Source organism: Haliotis cracherodii, unplaced genomic scaffold (genome assembly GCF_022045235.1).
Source record: "Haliotis cracherodii isolate W230 unplaced genomic scaffold, xgHalCrac1.p SCAF_1, whole genome shotgun sequence".
Taxonomy (NCBI): domain Eukaryota; kingdom Metazoa; phylum Mollusca; class Gastropoda; order Lepetellida; family Haliotidae; genus Haliotis; species Haliotis cracherodii.
Genome location: NW_027266264.1, coordinates 75,019,130 through 75,041,179, shown reverse-complemented (window position 1 = coordinate 75,041,179; position 22,050 = coordinate 75,019,130). Strand labels below are relative to the sequence as shown.

At 41.3% G+C, this 22,050-nt stretch overlaps 1 protein-coding gene across 1 annotated transcript; it reads left to right on the top strand.

Moving 5' to 3' along the window:
- The first annotated feature begins 1,559 nt into the window (after nt 1-1,559).
- On the top strand, nt 1,560-17,048 carry LOC139468724 (uncharacterized). The gene is made up of 8 exons (XM_071250853.1): nt 1,560-1,611; nt 8,787-8,921; nt 9,236-9,456; nt 10,186-10,257; nt 10,855-11,428; nt 12,288-12,419; nt 16,352-16,540; nt 16,813-17,048. The coding sequence occupies exons 1-8, from the start codon at nt 1,560-1,562 to the stop codon at nt 17,046-17,048; spliced, it is 1,611 nt and encodes a 536-aa protein (XP_071106954.1).
- The last annotated feature ends 5,002 nt before the right edge of the window (nt 17,049-22,050 follow it).

Genomic DNA, 22,050 nt, shown 5'->3' with positions numbered 1-22,050 from the left:
AGACGAACTACGGATATAACGAACTGTAGTGGTCCAATGCAGTTCGATATATCCACGTTTGATTGTATTAAGTCAATGTCGTGTTTTAGACGCGATGTTAGGGGAACTATTCATAGATAATATTCTTTTTGTAATTTATTCTTTTCATACGAAAAAGATTTCAGTTTGTTATAGTTTTAAAGAAACACTGATCTATCAGTATTTGCCTATCGTCCTTTCTTTTTCATAGACATACGTAAATAATAGAGCTATAAAACGTATATTTGATACATTTTAAAAAACAAGTATGCTTGTGTTAAAAGCTAAACGCTAGGCTCGACTCAGTAGTATTTCTGTGACTGGCTAAATGGTTGATGCACCAGTACTCAAATTGTATGACAAACTCTAAAGATATATTACCCCCACGTGTTACTGTTTCAACCGGTTAATCCCTGTTCGCCTTATTTTGTTTCTTTACACAAAGATATTTTTCATTTTGACGCGCCACATTTACGTTTTGAAAATTATAAAATCATAACCCTATGCATAGCCATAAAACTATCTCCAGACTGGTCTAATAATACTCATTGAAAAATACATTTATGGTATATACATATTATCATAACTGTTGTTTACCGAACGCCGATTTTTTTTAGTTTTTTGTGTGATTAATTTGTTTATACTTCATTTCGGAGAGTGTCGCTATGCGTTTACACAGATGAAAAGTAAATATGCCTTGAAATATATTAATCTTTCTAATACCTAGCCGTGTTCAAATTAGGTTATTCCACGTATGTAACGGTTTGTAGGCCAGGCGTTTCAGCTCGTGGTATACCTGGCATCCTTAAAAGAATAAACATAGCACGACCGTTTCATTTCACTTCATGTTGGCTAATTTAAAACTTTAATCTGCTTCTTTACATTGTGTTACATTGAAATTTCAGAACACAGTGTTAGTTCATTTATCGGTGGAATTGGTGGTATTGATTACATTCTGCAGTTAGCACGGCACGAAAATACACAGAAAGCTTCTGTTAATCGTCCTGCATTACTTACCATCAGCCACAAAGTGTTAGAAACCTATACATGTGTTCACACATTGCCACAAAGACGATCATACCACAGTGTCACTACATCGCCGACCATTCTCGGCCAAGCATTGACATGTGAACGGGATTCGAACCCAGTACATATCTCACGTAATGATGTGAAAAAATGACGTCTTTGTCACGCACACCACGTCGTCAACGCTGACACCGACACGGAGATCTTCATCGATGTTGACTCACCACACGTCAGGCTTAAGGCCATTCCACACAGGAATTCAATGTAAAAAAACTTAAATGCTAAAATCGCGCAAAAAAATACAGGATTCGTCCCTGCAAGCGTTACTGTAACAGTCTGATTTGATGTCAACAAGACAATTGAAACGTTTGTGGAATTTCAGTCTGACGCTCCTCCGCGCATGCGCCTGGTTGTTTACGGATTGAGGATATAAAACGACAGTTTCGACGAAGCACAGCATTCTAGATTTGCCATCGTGAGGAATACATCAAGTTTCATCTCTCACGGTCTGCAACATGGATTTATTAACGTTTCTAACACTGGTTACAGTTTTTGCATATTCCCAAGGTAAGTGGTCTTAAATATCAATTACATAAGTGAATTAAATATGGTGTGGATTAACTTCCAATCAGTGTAGTTGATACAGGATATCTTCTTTCTCCAATAGTTTCATATTCCACTTGCAGAGGGTGATTGGAATGGTTTGGTGACAGACTCATTCACAGATGCTCAAGAGAGCAAGAATTGTGTCACATGTGTTCCGTCTCTGACAGAAACGTAAGCCTAGTTATACATCTGATGATCGCCTTTCAGTGGCTATTCAGGAAGTCAGGAAACGATGTCGCAAATTGATCATAACATGCATCCATAGACTCATGATTTTGTGAAAGAAGATCTCCGAAAAGTAATTGAAATTTCTTGGAAGGGTTCATATCAGTAACGATACATATACAAGATACAGAACAGGATTGACCTACAGATTTTGAAATCCATTGTCAATTCATAGTTATTTGTTATTTGGTTTTGGGAGCTTTAGGCAAGGATGCGTGTATCGTGACGCTTATGTCGTGTGCACATTGAGAAGTTGATTAAAGTGACTTTTATAATTAATTTTAGCGGCATGTTGTAGTTTTGATTTTAAAGGCATGGGAGTTGAAAAAGGCCTTACACTGTGTGGTATTGTGTTAAACGGTTGGCAGCTAATCAGCCAGTCAAAGGACGTGGGGTTCTATAGGAAGTGCATACTTTCAGAAGATCACTTATATTCTTACGAACCATAATTCATACGTTGGTATCATTGAAAAGCTGAAGGGTTTTGGAAACTAAACTATTTCGGAGACACCCTTCATTGCATTAGAATAAGAACCATATACGCACAAAGTCAGCCATGAAGGGAAAGTTAAAAAGTTGAAACGTTATATTCTACATCCGCATTTGTTATGGGTGTTAAACCTTAGTGAGACAGCGGCATTAGAAGTGATAGCTCAGTTTCACATTTAGTTAAAGTCATGATATTTCTCTACCTCTTTCAGCTCAAGCACAGTTTTATCCCTTAATTGTAGTCAGAACATTCGCGATAAACGCTAGTAGCATTGCCTCGAAATAATATCTCTTCATCCGTTGTTTTTATAAACCCAGTATTAACTAAACCTAAACCTTTCCCAAACAGGTCATTGGTTTATGCATGCACGACTTTGAGCCATCACTGCTATGAAGGATTTGTGGGATGAATAGTATTGATATATCAAACAAATCCCGATTAGCGAACATACATTGAAACCGGTGATCATCTCACAAATGTATGGAGTATATTTCAACCATCTTCCCTGAGGATATTGGAGATTAATTAAATCTGGTGATATAAATGTGAAGTTTTGAAAATGTCACCAATGTGCTCCAGCACGTGATCTAGTTAGTACATGAGCATCGCGGTGTACGTCACGTCGTGAATCAGAGCACTGTCCTGCTAGAAACCAAGGGCCATGTTCAAGAATATACAGGGAGAAAGGAACCTTGGTGAACGCCAATATTTGAATTAACAAAAACGCACGAGGGGAAAAAAGGTACAATAACTTACCAAGAAACACCAGGATAGTCATAGCTATAAACATGCTTCCCTAGACTTGCAATCAAAATATACTTATAAACATAGAACATGCTTGTTTCCAATTTATTCACCTGCTGTTTTAAGAAATAAGTGAAATGTAGTGTTTGACTTGCAAATTCCTTCACTTACCCTGAGATATGAACATGGTTACTTAATTCTAAAGACTTGCGTCTTATTTTGGCATGATAGGTTTTTGAAAGCAAGAAAAAAGTGCTAAGTTAATAATAGTGAAGAAAACACGTTTACCGATTGTTAATATCATACCTTTAATATGTTCTCATTTTAAGATTGTGAACGTCACCAAACACATGTTATGCAATATTCCAATTTAAACATAACATCAGAGATGCTTTAGTATTAGTATTATATCAGATATTATGTTTGTTTCAAATTGCACCCATGATTACTAAGATCGATCTGATTGACATCAAGTTGAAATCAGAGTAAGCGCGACAACAGCTGTACCTCCGTATCTTTAACAGAGACAACGGAAGACGTAGCAGCGATGTCGTAATGTGCATGGGAGATGTGGTAGTTGTTTTCAATAGCACACCTGTAGACGCAGGAGTGGACTGTACTCTACAAGGGATATTTGTCCAGCTATGACTTGTGGTCAAGTACATTACATAGGCAACACCACGCCAGGGCTAGTTGATCTGACCACAGGCCTGTGAGCCCTATTTGTTTAGGTTTTTCTCAGTTCTCCGTCGACAAACATTGCCGGAGACTCAGTGATTGTGTGAAAAGTGTTATACATGTCGGAACATGCACAGAGTCGGACAACTTCTGACTTCCTGAATGCGTGACAACTTATAAACATTCCCAAACTTGTTCATACTTCTTGAGAGTCCCGTCATAGGAAGAAAACAATATCCGATCAGCCCCCAGAAAAAAACAAGAAACGGGGATATGTGTATTGACTCATCTACTTTCCGCACTACATCTCTACGTATTGTTAGGTAGCCTAATGGGTAATGCTTTCGCTCGTCACACCGGGTTCGACTCCCCACATGGGTTCAATGTGTGAAGCCCATTTCTGCTGTCACCGGTCTCGATTTTGGTGGAATATTGCTAAAAACGGGAAAAAACACACTCTAGGAAGAGAAAAAGGTTATGTAGGGTATCAGAACTACAAGGAGTTGTACGATGCACCAGTACTCTTTTACAACAAAAAGCTTTTTCAAATATCAATGCATCTTCCTCTAAATTTTGGGACACATTCTGAAAGTTTATTGAGACAAATGTAGCGATAGACCGGTCGGTGGTTCGATTCTCGGTCGCGTCATACCAAAAGACGTTAAAAGATTGTACTTGTTGTTACCCTGTCTGGCGTTCGGCATGAAGGGGCTAAAACAAGGACTGGTCGGCATATAGGATACTGTGTCTGAGTGGGCATCCGTGTTAAACTACGGTATGGTTTCTCAGTGGGCTAGTACAAGCAGACACACGCACGCGCGCGCACACACACACACACACACACACAAACACAGTCGCTATGTAAGTGCAATCATCTGGAACGCGACGTTACACCCCATTTCACTTCATCTCACCACTAAAACTAGTCATCCCTACCGCACTTCACCAGTAGAATGGAGAAGCCTTGTGGTGATAACGTTGTCTCGCCGGGGAACCGGGGACGTTTCCACACGTTCAAGGTGTGAACCCCAATTTTCATGTCGTGATGACAAGCGTCAAAACAGCATACTCACACATGTACAGAAGATGGGGTATTGTCGGAACTGATATTTAGTAGGTCCCTTACCATACAATTGGTCGGCGTGATGGGAACATTGTGTAAAGTCTATTTTTTGTCACCTTCTGTAGTGGGGATGTAGTGAGGGAGTGGATGAGTTGTTTAACGCCGCTAAGAACAGTATTGCGACACGTCATATCACGATGTCAGCTTGATGTGGGAGGAACGTCCAAAGTGATGCAGGTCTTAGACCTTTATCACTTTGGTGAAACCCATGAGTAACATAATCGGGGTAAACCGGGATTCGAACCACCAATCATGCCCAAGGGACACAACTCTGCGAATAGCGTGCTCCCCGTGGGAGTGGAGTAGTGCTAAAACCCTCTTAAAACCCCACCGCGCACTGTATAAAGACGATGGGGCATAATCTCAGACGAGTAACTTGTCTCTGTATCCAAAGTAATAGTTATGTACACTACCTTTACAAAGTTAAGGATCACCCGATTCTTTCATATTGCTATAGTTAATCTGCCATGTCACGTTATATGACAGAATCAGGTAGTCCTCGACCTTTTTAAGTGGTAAACGTCTGAGACCTGCATTACTTTCCTCCCACATTAAGCTGACACGCCGCTCTATCATTGGAATGATGTTAAAAGCTGTGTTAAACCCAACTCACTCACTATAGTATAGGTTGCATCCATGTTAAAACGATTAATTACATTTCAAGACTGAACAAACATAAAATTATTCCAACCACAGTGATTTTGGCAGTTACGTTCCAGGGGCAGACAAAGTAATTTTACAACGAAAGTTCCAATGAAATATAAATGTAAATATAATACACCATACCAAGAAACGTAAAACGTATTTCGTTCCTCCGTGATAAGACTATCGATAAAGCCCAGAAACTCAAAGTGGAAATTGTATGAAAATTGTAAATGTCCTTTAAGACATATTTCATTACATCGCCTTTTTTAAGTTCAAATGTGGCCTTCCATTAACAATTTCTACAAACCTGACTTCGTGTCACAGAAGATCAACGAGGAATACAATAATAGTAATACTTTATCGTTGTCAGAAACGTAAATAAATTTCTGTAATTATGAAACATGTTACATTTTGTATTTGTGAGTAAACGTTTTCTATTAAACAGAATGTTGGCCTTGACAAGTTTCTGAAAACAGGTTACGAACTATAAACGTCTATAACTAAATAAACAAGAAACCTAGGACAGTTAAAAGAGATTTCAAAATCCATAATGATATCCATGACTTCATCATAAGACATCTCGTGGCAAATCGTGGTATGTTCAAATGATAAGGATTTCCTTATTTGGGTAGTATCTTGTAGCAGAAAAATGACAACCATCTTGCTGATCATGGTCTTCTGCCTAGCGCTGCGACCGTCGTATATATCTCTTATATAAATACACACTGTCGATTATCGTAGCACTAAGGGCGCTTTGTGGACAGCAACCCAGCATTTTGACCTGCTTCAGGCGGTCGTCGCCATATGGCTGAAAAATGCCGATGCGGCGTTAGAGTTTAACTCACTCACTACTTCGGGCGGTTAGGTAGCGGAGTGGTTAAATCGCTCGCTTGTCTCGCACAAGACTCGTCAATCACTCTTGAATACAATATACGAGCCGATCGTAACTTACATCTAGTCGTACATACCAGTGAGTGAGTGAGTGAGTTTGGTTTTACGCCGCTTTTAGCAATATTCCAGCAATATCTCGGCTGGGGACACCAGAAATGGGTTCGTACATGCCAAGTGGGATTTGTCATTTATTATTGGGGTGGGGGAAGATTTGTCATAGGAGTGTATCATAGTTTTGCTGACCAATAATGTGATCTACAGTGTGGTAGAGCAGGGTGTGTGAGCTAGGATGACCTACGCCATCCTTAATCAATAGACATCGCCTGTTCACCGTCCTGTTTATCGAACGCGAAGTCTTTCTTTATTCTCCCCGCCACCCTAGTTTGTAAAGTCATCTCTTACTTGAGACAACCAACCCTACAGCGGAGATCGAACTTCCCGCCCAGCAGAAACAATTACTAGAATTTGCGTAACAGGCTTGTCGAACAAACATGGCGGCGTTGAAATAGAGTGTCGTCTGCTTACAAACATCTACGTGATGTCTTTGTTTGCGGTATGAGTTTAGCCAGGCGCTCAGATCCAACACTCCGTGTTTGTCCCCTCGTCAGCAGAATAAAGTATAAGGGTTGTCTATAAACTGACAAACGGAGTTATATTTGTTGAAATTATTTGCGGAATTTCTCGTGGGATCGACAATGGTTGGACTACACAAGTAAAATGTATTTATTGAGTTAAAGAGGTTTAAATAAATACAAGCTATGCTCTTGTCAAAAGGGAACGGATATTCCGGTTGGGAGCTGTTACGTACATGTGTTTATGCTGATGCGGGTGTGATAATATTAACATAGACTAACCTTAATAGTTCATCTGATAATGACATTAACATAACTGTATCCTGTCCTGTCACATCTTATACAGATATTTGAAATAGTCCTCAAGATTATAATAATGAATATATCACCTAAAGGCATGGCCAACAATCGCATTATGAAGTGATACCAATACATGAGTTAGTGAGTATGGTTTTACGCCGCTTTTAGCACGGCGGGGGACAACAGAAATGGGCTTCACACAATGTACCCATGTCGGGAAGCGAACGCTTTAACCACAAGACTACCCGACCGCCCCTACAAATACATGAAGTGCATTTACATGGTGTTACAAATAGGTTCGCCCTCCCCATACCAAAATACATTCATCGTGGTCATAATCCAAATGTGAAGCAGTCAGCAATATTCTAGATATGCAATAATGGATATATAAAGAAGAAATATTAATCTAAGCCAATTGCACGTTGAATTTATGTATTCGTTAGTTTTGGTAGTTGTTGTTGTAGCAGTTTATGATTTGATCACGAGTTAATGTACTTAATCCTCGCACATAACCATCAATACCCTCAGGTAGATTCAAGTCATTCATATTTGTTGTATGGGTGGGTATGTGTGTGTGGTGACCGTGATGACGTGGCTGGTATCGTAGACATTGATCTTTCAGCATTGCACGACACGGCTGTTTGGAAATAAATCGAGTCTATGCCAAACAAACCAGAGGCTACTAACATAAGCAGTGTCCCACGACTACCAACCCAGTCATATGAATGACCACTCGTATTTACTCTTATGACAAGCTTAGGGCACTGGGGACCAAGTCGAGGCCGGATTATCAACGTGGCTACCGTAAAATAATGTGACTTAATAATACAATGGTGCAGAAAGGATGGACATATCTGTTCCATTGCAGAATAGAATGAGAACAGCGATTTACATAATGCTGCAAACGTGTGAAGATCCGGGGTAGAATTGGTCATTCAGCAACCCATGCTTGGCGTAAAAGGCGACTGTGCTTGTCGTTAGAGGCGACTAACGGGATCGGGTGGTCAGTCTCGCGTACTCGCGCTCATGATATTAATCACTGGATTGTCTGGTCCAGACTCGATTATTTACAGACCGCCGTCATATAGCTGGAATATTGCTGAATATATATATATATATATATTATTGAAAACAAAAGGAGAAACACTTTTTTAAATATTTTCACCACCAAGAATACAAACAAACAACTTGGCACACATTGAACTCGGCTCATTAATACAACGTCAGTTGTCAAGCATACCGTGTTATAGATAACAGAGTATGTTTCATTTGTTTGAAAAATGTACTGGCAATAAAAATGACCGATGCTCAGATGCCCGAGAAATGTTTCTTTCTTTTTTAGCGTAAATTTGGCCTTTTCTTTGTCATGTAGAGACCTTTCCTGTAATCAAAATTATACTATTATTAATACATGTCACCTGGGACAAACAGAATATTGAGTATGACGTATCTGCATCGTGTCCTCTAGCTATCAAGTGCCATGACTGCACCAGCTGGAACCCCTACTGCAGGGAAAAGGTGAACGAGCCCTTCAGCGAGGCTGTCGCCACCGTGGACTGCGACAAAACCAAGACATGCTTCCTCAAGAAAGAAGAAAGTGGAGGTTGGTTAACTTGTCCAATGAATTTGAATATCACACAAAGATGTATTATTTAGTCATGAAAATGATACGGAAATTAAAATTTTGAAGTATTTCCTAGTCACCTATATTGTGAAAACATAAAACGGCAAATACATCATATTCAGTTCAAGCAGACTTTAAATACATGTATTAGACTTTAGCATACCGTGTACTATAAAAATCATTTTTAATATTTGAAATTTTGAGAAAAATATCACATTACAAATCCTGTACTAAGGTTATATTGAATCAGGTGTTGTACTCACGTATCATTCATTCATACCCTCCGCTCGCAGTTATCTCCCGTGGTTGCACTGACTGGTGGATGGAGACTCAGGTGGATATCAACTACGAAGGCTGCCAGACACAGACGGTCCAGTGGTTAGGGAAGCAGACGTGGTGCTTCTGTAAGTCCGACCACTGCAATGGCGCCTCTGTCGAGATGCTGGAGTCCGGCATTCTTCCTCCTCCTCCTCCATCGGCACCGGAGAAGGCAGAGAAGAGCAACAGGATACAGGTAGGTGGAGAGTATATTAAGATAACTGAAAACTCCTAAAGTGATAAAAATAGCGTGTGAATTTGATTGCCTGGTTTGTAAATAAAAACGACAAACCCCTTTCCATATTTGAATCTTTGGAAATGTCCTCCACGTGTCTTCATGAATTCTTTTGAAAACTGTACTTAGGCTTTGAATGTGGTAACGCAGATCACTCAACTTTCAAGAAAGAGGCGTATGAAATCATTGAAATTCTCGTGGAAAGAATATGCTCGATTGTACCTCAAAAGTTATAAAAAATTAATGTTGACACCAAAAGTTGAAGTTGCTTGAATATTGCTCATCCAAAAGGGAAAGTTTACAATCATCCTTCTTGTCGTACAGTCTTGTGGAGATTTGTTTCTCACTCTGAATCTTTATGCATAGATCTATATACGCCACAATAATGTTGGTTGAACGTACACTTGTCAGTTGAGCGCCATTTGGTCTGATGTGTAAATCATTTTGATCAACTGACTAAAAGAGGCAGCAACATATGTTGATGCAGAACGTTACGGCTTTCAGTCCATAATTGTCTTCGACAGCTCAGATCCAAGGACCTGGGTCCAGCTGCACAAAGTCATCTTAGCGCTAAGATTATCTTAAGCCTATATTAAAGTATGGGAGTTACGATCATCTTAGCGTTAAGATCGCTTTGTACAAGTGGACCCCGGTCATGTTGTTGATGGAAAGTATTACGTCTTGTTATAGGATGACGGCTGGAATGGGTGGGAGTTCTCACAGGACTGGCAGCAGTGGCAGAAGACAGAGGACTCATCTGAGGTAACCCGAGGTCCTACATTGCATACATCACAGTCATTTCTAGAACCAACATGCACCATGCAATTTGTGTTAGACTCCCCCATTAACCCTTCCCCTTGTACTGTGCGCTGGTACACAGCCTGAGCAAGTACAATCTGTATAGTTGAACCCTTTCCCAAAATGTGTCACTAAGTACAACCAGAATGCATAAGAATTTACCTGTAGGGGGCTTCAGTTTGCGAGTGAGTGAGTGAGTTTAGTTTAACAGTAATTGAACAGAATTTCAGTTATATGAGTGAGTGAGTGAGTTGGGTTTAACGCCACTTTTAACAGTTATATGACGTGGTAGCTTGATGTGTACTTCAGTTTGTCTTGAATCATACAATAGAACTCTTCTCAACACTATGTTTTAGTACACGTGGTATTCATATGAAAATAACATCTCGTAGTGCTAGTCCTCAAACTCTTTGTCCAGTACTATCTGAATGTGTTGATACATAAAGAATCCATAGGGAGTGACGAGACGAGAGACGACATAAAGTAGACTCCTTTCCCAATACTATTCCGCAGTAAACATGGAATTCATAGCAAAGTAATAACATGAACCTATATTCCCAGGAGTGGAAGAACTGGAACGAGATGGTGACTGTGCCCTGGAGCGAGTGGGAGCACGATGGCACTGGTCACAAACCAACAGCAGCCCCAGTGAAGGACACCAAACCAGACCAGAAGTTCGATGACGTGAACCCCGATTATATCCTTGAAGAAGCCGACCACAGTAAAGACCCCGCGTGGCAGCTGTGGTGGTGGCATGCCGACTCTGACAGGCCCAAGTTCAACGACTTCGAGAAGACCTGGAAGGCGCCCACGTGGGTGGAGAACAACGACGGTCAGGGCTGGGATTTCCCCATCACTGCCAGGGAGGAGGAAGTGAAGACACGACCCACAACCACAGAGAGGCAGTGGACTTGGGGGAAAGGATGGGGACACATCTTCCCCTGGTGGTCCGGTAAGAAGATCACGACCACTTCCATGCGGCCTCGCTTGACCTCTGCTTTGTGGACGGAAGCGCCTGCGGCCTCTACTGCTAACCCTGTAGTGATCCAGAACGAAGGTGACAATACGTTGCAGGAGGTGGTGGAGAAGGAGGAGAAAAACGACGTGGACATCACCAACGACATCTCTAACGCTGGTGAGTTGCAAATGGCCTGGTGTATATAGTGGGATCAGTCGTGTCGATTTGAGTATATAGATCATTCGCCTGCTCGTCTTCACTAATACTTTATACTGCAATTCGCTCCCCGTGGTGATTTTGGGTCGGAGTAGGCCCCTAGCATCCAACGCTTGTCGCAGGAGCTGACCTCAGTTTTTAGGAAGGCTACAATGTATAACCTGGATGAAAGCGTGTCTTCGTGTTCCGACGGCTTGGTTGTTGCTCGAGCTATCAACCACTGGTTTGGAATATTGCTTAGTGTAATGAACACTATTGAGGGAGAGGGAGAGTACAATCTAAGTTGGAAGAACTTGTCCCCCAATCCCCTTCACTTCTTGTGAATAAATATGTTTAAATCAAATCAACACCATTGACTGTTGACTTACAATGTGTCCCCGTAACTGATTGTACTGATTTATATTTAATTTCTACTGTTTTTAATATTAAGAAAATATTCACCATTCAAATTCGTATTCAACTGACCTAAAATGTTCATCAAACAATGGTTATCAAATCAACTGAAAAGGAAATATATTTATTTGTATTCAAATCAAGGGGCATATGTTATCCATGTTAAATATAATCGAACAGAATAAAAGTGAAGGGTTGTAAGACTCACATTTTCGTGAACACCTGGTACCATCACTGTTGGATAATGATCCTTAAACACATGTTCATGATACAGTCGGACTCGTACAATCAACTCTGCCTTTAGCAGAGATTTCTTGTGGCTATGAAAAGGATATTGTCGCTTTCATCTACTGTCGTAACAATAATGTCAAGAGATGACCAATATATCCAGATGTGGACATTCATACACTGCCGTGTTGTGTTCCAGAGTTCTTCTGCTGGGACTGCTACAGTGACAGCCCCCTCTGTGGCACCAGGGTTGACACGCAGAAGGCTCACTACCTCGGCAAGACGCCGTGCCCCAGCACCAACAAATGTTTCGTCAGGAAACAAGGAGACGGTAAGTTATTTCTGGCTAGTTTTCTGTTTATATCCTCTGTCACCAATGTAACACATTTAGGACTCTGATGACCTCGGGTCGCAGGTGCCATACCTTACTGTGCAGACTTACATCCCTCGGTTAATCCTCGGTTCGAATCCCAGAGTGATTTCCAACTGTCAGCATCACACCCGTGATGTAGGGTTTCATTAACGTGGCATCTACGCCTTACGTCACTTGGGCATTCCGCCCACAGTAAACTGGAATGCCGAGATACAACTGAAATACTGTTTAGAACGGCGCTAAAACAAACAGACTCACTCTGCATATCCACTGGCCCATATACAAGCATCAGGGTGTCGCGTTGTTTCGTTGGTATTACGTGACTACTAACGCAATGACAACATATATCAGAACGTAAATGTTAGAATGCCTGCGTTATTGAACATCTGGCTGTTTCAATCCAATCTTAAATACACCAATGTCGTTAGAATATTCGTTCAGACAAAAGAAAAAGTAATATTCCAAAAGAATTAGCAGCGAAAAATTCGAAAAAACAACACTTACAAATCGTAATAGTACAGCCAGGACACCATGTGTTCTCAAAAAGTGTGAATATGTCTTATCTAGCCCCCTCGCGTGTCAAGGCCGAAATCACAAAAGTGTTGGCCCTAGAAATAGAATCTGGAAATCATTCTCACACTGACACATTTCTGAGAAAAACTGAAAAAAACTAAGATGTCCTTCAATTCTATGTGAACAAAGACAAATACCTATTTCCAACATAAGGGAACACTGTTTAAGTTACACTGCGAGAACACATTTCGCGAGCAGGCCAAAAGATTCGACAACCTTGACATACAATCAGATTCTTATGTTGTTTTGAAACCATCTTCCTTGTGTTGAAGTTTCACAGTGAATTCCGTATTGGGTAACGTTCACTCTATCCGTACCTGTTCTATTTTGGAAAGTTTCTGAAACAAATCCTTCAAAGACAATTGTAACTTTGCTCACAACACACGGACATTCTATTAGACGCCATCTTGGGGTGAGGATTAGGCCTCATCAAACGCTAGTCCTACCATACAAAGTATTCAACATGGCGGGTAGCCACGCCACAGTTTGGACAGCGCGTGCAAGGAATGCCCAGCGCCACCTAGCGGGACATACAGGAAGCTAATGTCCTTCATTGTCCTGGTTTCAATTTTAAATCGGATATTTGGTCAAACTTCTAAGAAGAAATCAAATAGTTTGGTAAACTGTCGCAACGGACAAACATTCGTAGTCGTTGAACAAGTCCACACTAAGCTATCTGTAAATGTTCGCAAGTTGACAGAGAGTCGAGATAGGCATGTCTATGAACGAAGATATTCACTGTAGTATATCCAACACTGACCCACAAGTCCAGGCGTGTTATATAACTACATTTAGCCGTACAGCTCATGGTTAGTAAATAGGTAGGGAGTATTTTATTTAAATAACATATCTCACAATAATTTAGTCTGCGTATAAATTATTGTGTGCCATTTCAGTGTTCACAAAATTCATTTCTAAGTTTGGGCGAAGTGATAGATTTTGGGTTAAGCCGTCTTCTGACCCCTGCGCGGGTCAGTGCCAATTCCTCGTGCTGATAATAGAGCACCAACTCTGATAGGAAAAACAGGTGTGTCTGTTCTTTGAGGGCCACCTTTAAGTATCGCCTCGTGTTACACCATGTATAAATCTTATCTCCCCAATGTGCACCTTGGGCTACCTCGGTTTCATTGAACAGGGTCCAAAGTTCAACGTACCTGCCAAATACCAGAACACTGTAGAAGGTCCATAAGTCAATCCGTAAAACCAAAGCAAAGAAACACATATCTTCACAACTCGAAGCATTAGCCAAGTTATGTAACATTGCCTGCCAATGCTACTTGTGCTCGAATGTCTTCCCTGTGTGTTTTTCACATCAGAAGGGTCAAGTGAGGACTGACTACATGGCACGATGTTAGAGTGGCTGTTTACGTAGTCCTTTCATTTAGCGAGACTTTGCTTGTTAAATATTTCTAACTCATCTTGTTTGATCTAAATCTGCTTTGCAATATATTTCTTTCAAACTCGAACGGTTCATACATAACTGATTGAATTACATTCTAATTCGTTAGTATTAGTTAGGAGTATTCCTAACGGAGTCGGACCTGTGAAGATTCCGGGGTAGAATAGGTCTTCAGCAACCCATGCTTGCCGTTAAAGGTGACTATGCTTGTCGTAAAAGGCGACTAGCGGGATCGGTTGGTCAGGCTCGCTGACTTGGTTGATGCATGTCATCAATCCCAATTGCGTGGATTGATGCTCATGATATTAATTACTGGATTTTCTGGTCCAGACTCGATTATTTACAGACCGCCGTCATAAAGCTGGAGTATTGCTGAGTGCAGCGTTAAACAACAAACCAACCAACCAACCAACCAATGGAATCGGGTGGTTTAGGGTCGCTGACTTGGTCCATGCATGTCATCGTATCCCAGTTGCGTGGATCGATGCTCATGATGTCAATCACTGGGTTATCTGGTTCAGAAACGATTATTTACAGACCACCGCCATATAGCTGGAATATTGCTGAGTGCAGCGTTAAACAACAAATAAACAAACAAACCTACTCTTGTGGACCCGTGAAGATCCGGGGTAGACTAGGTCTTCAGCAACCCATGCTTACTGTTAGAGGCGACTAACGGGATCGGGGTTGATACATGTCATCGTATCCCAATTGCGTGGATCGATGCTCATGATGTCAATCATCGGATTGTCTGGTCCAGACTCGATTATTTGTCGTCCACCTTTATATAGCTGGAATATTGCGGCTTTACACAACAAACATTATCCTCATCACATCCCCTATTCTTGTGTCATAGGTACTTTAAAACTGAACAGAACAAAACACCATGTGGTTGAACACTTAGTTCAATCGTTTTTATTGTTTCCATTCCCCATATAATGTCCTCATAGTTTAACGTCCCCTAGTTGTGACAAGCTTTCACATATGCGTAGGAAGCTTCAACGTCGTTCTGGTTTCAACATCCTTGTGTAAACCCCATTTAAAGTCCACGCGGATTATAGAGTTCGACAGACAGCGACAATATAGTGTCACAGTGAGAGCCTTAAGCGAAGATGTCGCAGGCTTTCTGTCTTTTCGGATTACAGAAAAACAAAAGCAGAGACTGATGTGACGTCCCTGTCTTAAACCATGATTATGTAACAGCTACAAAACAAGCGATGTAACACAGTCACAAGGCGCTGTTGTCTTTGCCTTTCTTAGATATATTTGGTGAGGGCCAACGGTAAGCACGCATCGCCTAAACGTGCATTATGTTGATGACTACCTGTGCCAGGGTCAACTGATTATGGCCTTCGGTGTGACGGCACTTTATCAGCGTTCGTGGGTTTCACGATAAACCTCTACGTCATTTAGATCATTCCTCACACATTAACTTTGCAATGGCGGATCCAGCATTTTTAAAAGGAAGGGGTCCAAAATATCAAATCCTCTCTCACTTGGAGGGAGGGGTGGGGGGCGATCTCTACAACATATTTGGTTATAAAGGGAAGGGTCCCCCCTCTGGACCCGCCTATGCCTGACACCAACAAAAAAACAAGGGCGGATCCAGAATGTTTAAAGGTTGGGTTGGGTGGGTTTGGGGTCCAAAATATTACGATCCTCTCTCAGTGGTGGGGTTGGGGGTGGATTCTCTACATTTGGTTTGGGTTTTAAAAGAAGCCCCCGGATCCGCCAATGCCTGACACCAACTAAGATATGACACCAACCAAGATATGACTATGATACAGTTCCCTCACCCGTTGTTTCCTGTTCATTGTATTACATATGTCTCCCTTTCTGTTCGTGCAGGATGGAACGATAATTTTCATAACAACAGACGATGTTGATGCATGAACTGATTTTATTTCTCTCCTAACAGTTACCTACCGCGGCTGCGCTGACGGGTGGACTAGCAGTGTCATCAAGCACGACTACGTGGGCTGCAGAACCCAGATGTTGTGGGGGAAACCGGTTGAGTGGTGCTTCTGCACTGCGTCTCTGTGTAACGGAGACTCCATGGATGACATCAAGATAAAATACCTCAACCCCAACCCTCATCCATTTAAAGGTGAGACTTCACGAGACTTCAGTCAATCATCCGTGAAAATCCGAGAGAATCCAAGTTCGGCTAAATAGTTCTAGTTGTGAGACGAGTAATCATCACGATCTTGTTAATGGTGTTCTATTGGTTGACGTCGTAAACACATGAACTCGGTTACCGTCCTCAAGATTGAAAGACGTCGGCGTATCATTTTTCTTAACCCATTTATCTTACATTTGAACATAAAAGAACATTTCATATAGTTAGGCAACCTGTTAATTTGTTCCATTTCTCACAAGGAAACGTATCTACGACAGCGGGCCCTGACAGCACCACAGGCAACGACTCCGACAACACCGGTTCCTCGGACACCATCGCAGAGCTCACCACAAGAGACCAAACGGCTTCCGACACGTCATCTACTTCCGAGGATGACATTACGAAGGTCACGGACGGCTCCAGCAAAGGGGAGACAACTGAAGACAAGCATTCATCGCCCTTCCTCAGCCTTCTGGGCGTAAAGGAACAAGCGTAAAGAGCATCGAAATGGACTGATCAACCCTTTGTATTTCCTCACGGCCTTGTAATCGTATACTGCTACCGAGTGCTACAACGGATACATCAGTAATGTACACCGTAGGCAAATTACCTATTTAAGCTTCTAGAAAACATCGCTCGCGTAGACAATGTTACACTACTGATTACTAGTTCTGAGGGAACGCCAAACAATAATATTCAGCTGTGATTGTCAATGTCAAAAACCTTGACCTTATGATTGTTTCCGAGCATGAGATATGAAAACATATATTCTATTTTGCACTCGTGCTTCGGCACTAAGCTCACAATTTGTTCTGTTTGAGTAAAAGCTGAGTTTATTTGTGCCACCTTGTACAACTTTAAATGTATGTTGTATGTTGTGCTGTTGTCGTCTGTAATCGCCCATTGTCAAGTCACAAACACATGTATATATTTCTCTTATCTTGATATGTACATAACGTATAAAATTCTACTATTTTATCCACAACCAAGGATTTTACTTGGCCCTGTATTTTTCTCGTTCCCTGGTACTGTTTAAAGCACAAATTACCTGTTTGAACCGTGATGTATCGTGTGTGCCATCTACATATTGTTATTGTCTTGCATCCGTTGCGCTACAATCATTTTTTTCTAATTACCACTTGTTTTACTGAGTGTGCGGGCAGTTTACTGAATAGCGTCACGGGGCTTTATTAACGCTGCGAGTTGAGAGTTGACAGCATTTACATTAGAAACTGATATATTGTATATATATATAGTAATGTGCTTCCTATCGTTAGTGCAGGCGCTTCCTGCTTCCTGAACAGCAAAACCATTTCTGTCCTGTCCGCTCTTACACAACTGCAGCGTATAACAATAAAATACACGGGAGAGACGTTCGTCCTTTGCCGCCACCATCCCTAATGACGTATGTCCACTACATCCGCCATATTGGTCAAGCCTGTCATATTTGTTTTCGTGTTTTCCCGGTGGTTAGGCATGTGAGAAAACTAATCAATTGTGGTGGTCAATTGAAGTGAAATATAAACATCGTATTGACACAGGCAGGTGTACGTGGACAGCAGACTTCTGACCGCGCCTTTTGCTGGACATATTTTACCCTGAGACGTTGACGCTGGCAGCAACACGTTTCCTTAAAAACAAGGCAACAATCTAATTAATTACCAATTTCTCATTTTAAGGTTTTGAATGTGGGTAACTCATAGCCTGTCAATTTGAAAACCAAATTCTAAAAATATTGTTACATTATCACTACAGCTTGAATTGTTTCAACATTTTGATACAGACATTCTCCGAAAGTGATTTCTAATACAATTGTTCTTCTGGTGGAAACCAATACCCGTTCACTGTTACGTGAAGTCTGCGACTGCCATCAACCCGTTTAAAATGACATAGCTTAGTGTAGGTCCCTGTCCGAAGACTCTATCTTATGGGTCCAGATTTTGCCAAGCTAATCTCTATGACTGTTATGTCATTACCAGAAAACATACTTTTCTACCGTCTCCCTCGAGTCCAAGAGACCATGATGTCGGAACGGTCACAATCTCTAATCATATACCGTATTTCCTCTATTAGACGCTAGGGCTTCTATTTATTTCGGGCGAGCCTTTGACCCGGCGTCAATTAGAGTGCCGGCGTCTATTGGAGGCCAGGCTTCTATTAATACCCCCATTTCACTATGACCACGAATGTCCCGAATCGTCACGAAATGGAAATATTTTGTGTTCGTAGATATCCGTAGATATATCTCAATCAATTCTCGACCCGGCTTCTTTTTTTTTGCACTGAACAATTGACCCGGCTTCTATTAGAGGCTCGGCGTCAAATAGAGGAAATACGGTAAATTATCAGCATACTGGCTTGCAGATCGTGCTTATGGTTCGGCCGTGTTCTGGAACACATTCAGTTTGGTTTTCAGTGACGTGCATCTTAGTTAACCACATTGCCGTTGTAGCTTAGCGCTTGTGTACATGGCGGAACATGTCTGAAACTATTTATCCCAACAAGGAGCGCCTGGCAGGTTAAGGAGCTATTGCTGCTGTTGCTTGTGTTCAGTGTATCAATTCAGTATTATAAGAGTGTGTTGTTTCGTGTCTTGTCGTTGATTGGTGCAAATATATTTAACATATTTGCTGGTAACACAACAGGTGAGAATGTGTATTTGTGCCGCAACAACAAGTAGTGTTGTGTTTGTTCACAGCTGGGACTGAGGGTCGGCAATGCGCTGGTATGTTTTCACTGCTTCTGAGGTACCTTGGGTACTCTTGATGTAAAGATACATCTCAAACGGACAATTCGGGGATTGTGTAAAATAGACTTATCTATATGTTGTAGATATTTCCGCGATTATTGTATGAATGTTGTTTGTTAATCACTTGTTTGATATTTATTTCATGAATGCACGTGCTTCAAATGTAAATAATCATCACTATTAGACATATGTGTATATTTGACTATATATACTTGTTTATATTTCTATGGGAAATAAATCACACATACATACACTATATATAGTGTCGGGTTTTTTATGTTGACGTCGCATTAAGAGTGAGTTGGATTCAACGCCGCTTTGATTTGTTTGTTCGTTGTTAAACGCCGCACTCAGCAATATTCGAGGTATATGAGGCGACTAACGGGATCGGGTGGTCAGGCTCGCTGACTTGGTTGATGCATGTCATCGATCCCAATTGCGTGGATCGATGCTCATGAGATTATTCACTGGATTGTCTGGTCCAGATTTGATTATTTACAGACCGCCGTCATATAGCTGGAATATTGCTGAGTTTGGTGTTAAACAACAAACCAACCCACGTGTTGCGGGTGTCCTTTGACGTTGGCGTAAACGTCTCCTTATCCTGTCTCAGACGTGCTCTGTGCGGATTAAGGTCATGACTTGTGGCTGGTAATTGCATTCTGGGGATGTTTTGCTTCTGGGGGTCTTCAGTCATGATATGTGCATGATGGGCTCGAGCGTTATTGTCTTGGAAAACGTGGACTAGAATGGCGCAAACGTTTGGTGCCAGTATGCCTTCTCGGTAGAACTGTCCAGTGGCATTACACAAGGCCACGTCTGAATGGCGTTGTTATAAAACAAGTTAGGCTTCGACTGTAATAGGTTTGTGTAAAGGAATGGGAGTAACGATCTCTTTAGCGTTACGCTCACTTTGAATAAAGGCTTCCAGGTCAGTAAACTGCCGTAGCCCTGCGCAAGTGAACACGGATTTAACGGTCTGTTTAGGCTCGATTTCTTAAAGCCAGGTTTCTGATGAAATGATCCTGGACTTGGGGCGCCATGTGCGGAGCCGATCATTAACACTATGTGTCTGCAGAAACCTGTTCCAAAGTCTGCAAATCACAGACTGAGATACACTGAGCACAGTTGTTACCTCTCACTCAGTTCCACCAGTTTCAAGCATGCCAGTAGCTCTAAGCATTCATCACATTGTAAGCGACACAAACCCAATCTGATCACAAATACTGCATTTAATCAAGAGTAGTAGAGAGCTACTGCAGATAATGGAAATCAACAATACTTATTGCGCAGAATTAAAATCTATCTCTGGCAGTAATGTTTTTAAAGCTGATCTTTCTTCTGACGACCGATCATGACATTTATATTCATATGATCCCCTACTGGTTTTGGAGAGTATAGAATAACTAACTTGAACGCTGAATTACCGTTTATCTATCACCCCTGAATAAATACTGTTTGACCTCGTCAAATGCTTGAGGTATACACCATTCACTCACTCTGGACAGATAATCCTTAATTTCTCAAAGCTCATTGGCTATTATCTATTTCTTACAAAGAGTACTATCAGTGGTAGCTCGTTGGTTGTTCTCTCACAGGGCTGTCAGTGAATCATTGTGCATCTGCATCTCATTCACAGCTCAGCCTTCAGCACTGGTCAGCAGTATAACATCTTGAGTTAATGACCTCTCAAAACAAGCAATCTATTCAGTAAACATTGTGGTATCCTCTGTCTTCGTCAAACCCAAAATGAGAGCTGATGACTACCTTTGAAACGTTATGTCACTGTAGGAAATATAATAGTTTAATATTTCACTTTCCTTATATCCAAACATGGCTGTGGTATCAAATCTATCCCAACACAATTTCATTTTGTCAATGCAATAATTAGTTCCCCTTGTGTAATTGTGCTACTAGAATGCTATCCAAAAGAACAAGTTTGTTTGTTTGTTTGTTTGTTGTTTAACGCCGCACTCAGCAATATTCCAGCTTTATGACGGCGGTCTGTAAAATAATCGAGTCTGGACCAGACAATCCAGTGATTGACATCATAAGCATCGATCCACACAATTGGGATCGATGGGTATATCAACCAAGTCAGCGAGCGTGACCACCCGATCCCGTTAGTTGGGATCCCTTTTACGACAAGCATAGTTGCCTTTTACGGCAAGTATGGGTTGCTGAAGACAAAAGAACAAGTGTCTACTGTCAGTGATCTTGTTCAGTCCTCACCCTTGCTGCAACAGGTCACATGAGCATACATAAGCAAAAGAACAACAAGAAGATGTTTCCATGTTTTTTATCTCATACCATCAGTACAATGGTGTATGTACAAATACATATTACAACATGATTACACAGGGATAAGATACTTCACAAAACAAATATCACCAGCCATATCAGACTAAATGCAACAAAGAAGTAGCCCTGCAGTTCATTTGTTTATTTGATTGCGCTTAAAGCCACACTCAGCAATATTTCATCTATATGACAGCCACCTGCATAAAATTATGTCGGAACCAGTCTAGTTATTGACACTATAAGCATCGATCTACGTACTTGGGATAGATACATGCATCAACTAAGTCAGCGAGCATGACCACCTGATCCCATTTGTCGCCTCTAACGACAAGCATGGGTTGCTGAAGACCAATTCTAACCTGGATGTTCACAGAGGCCCTGCACTTGACACACACATACAACTGACAGTGTGTGGAAATATGTATACAGCCTCAATCAGGCTCAAACA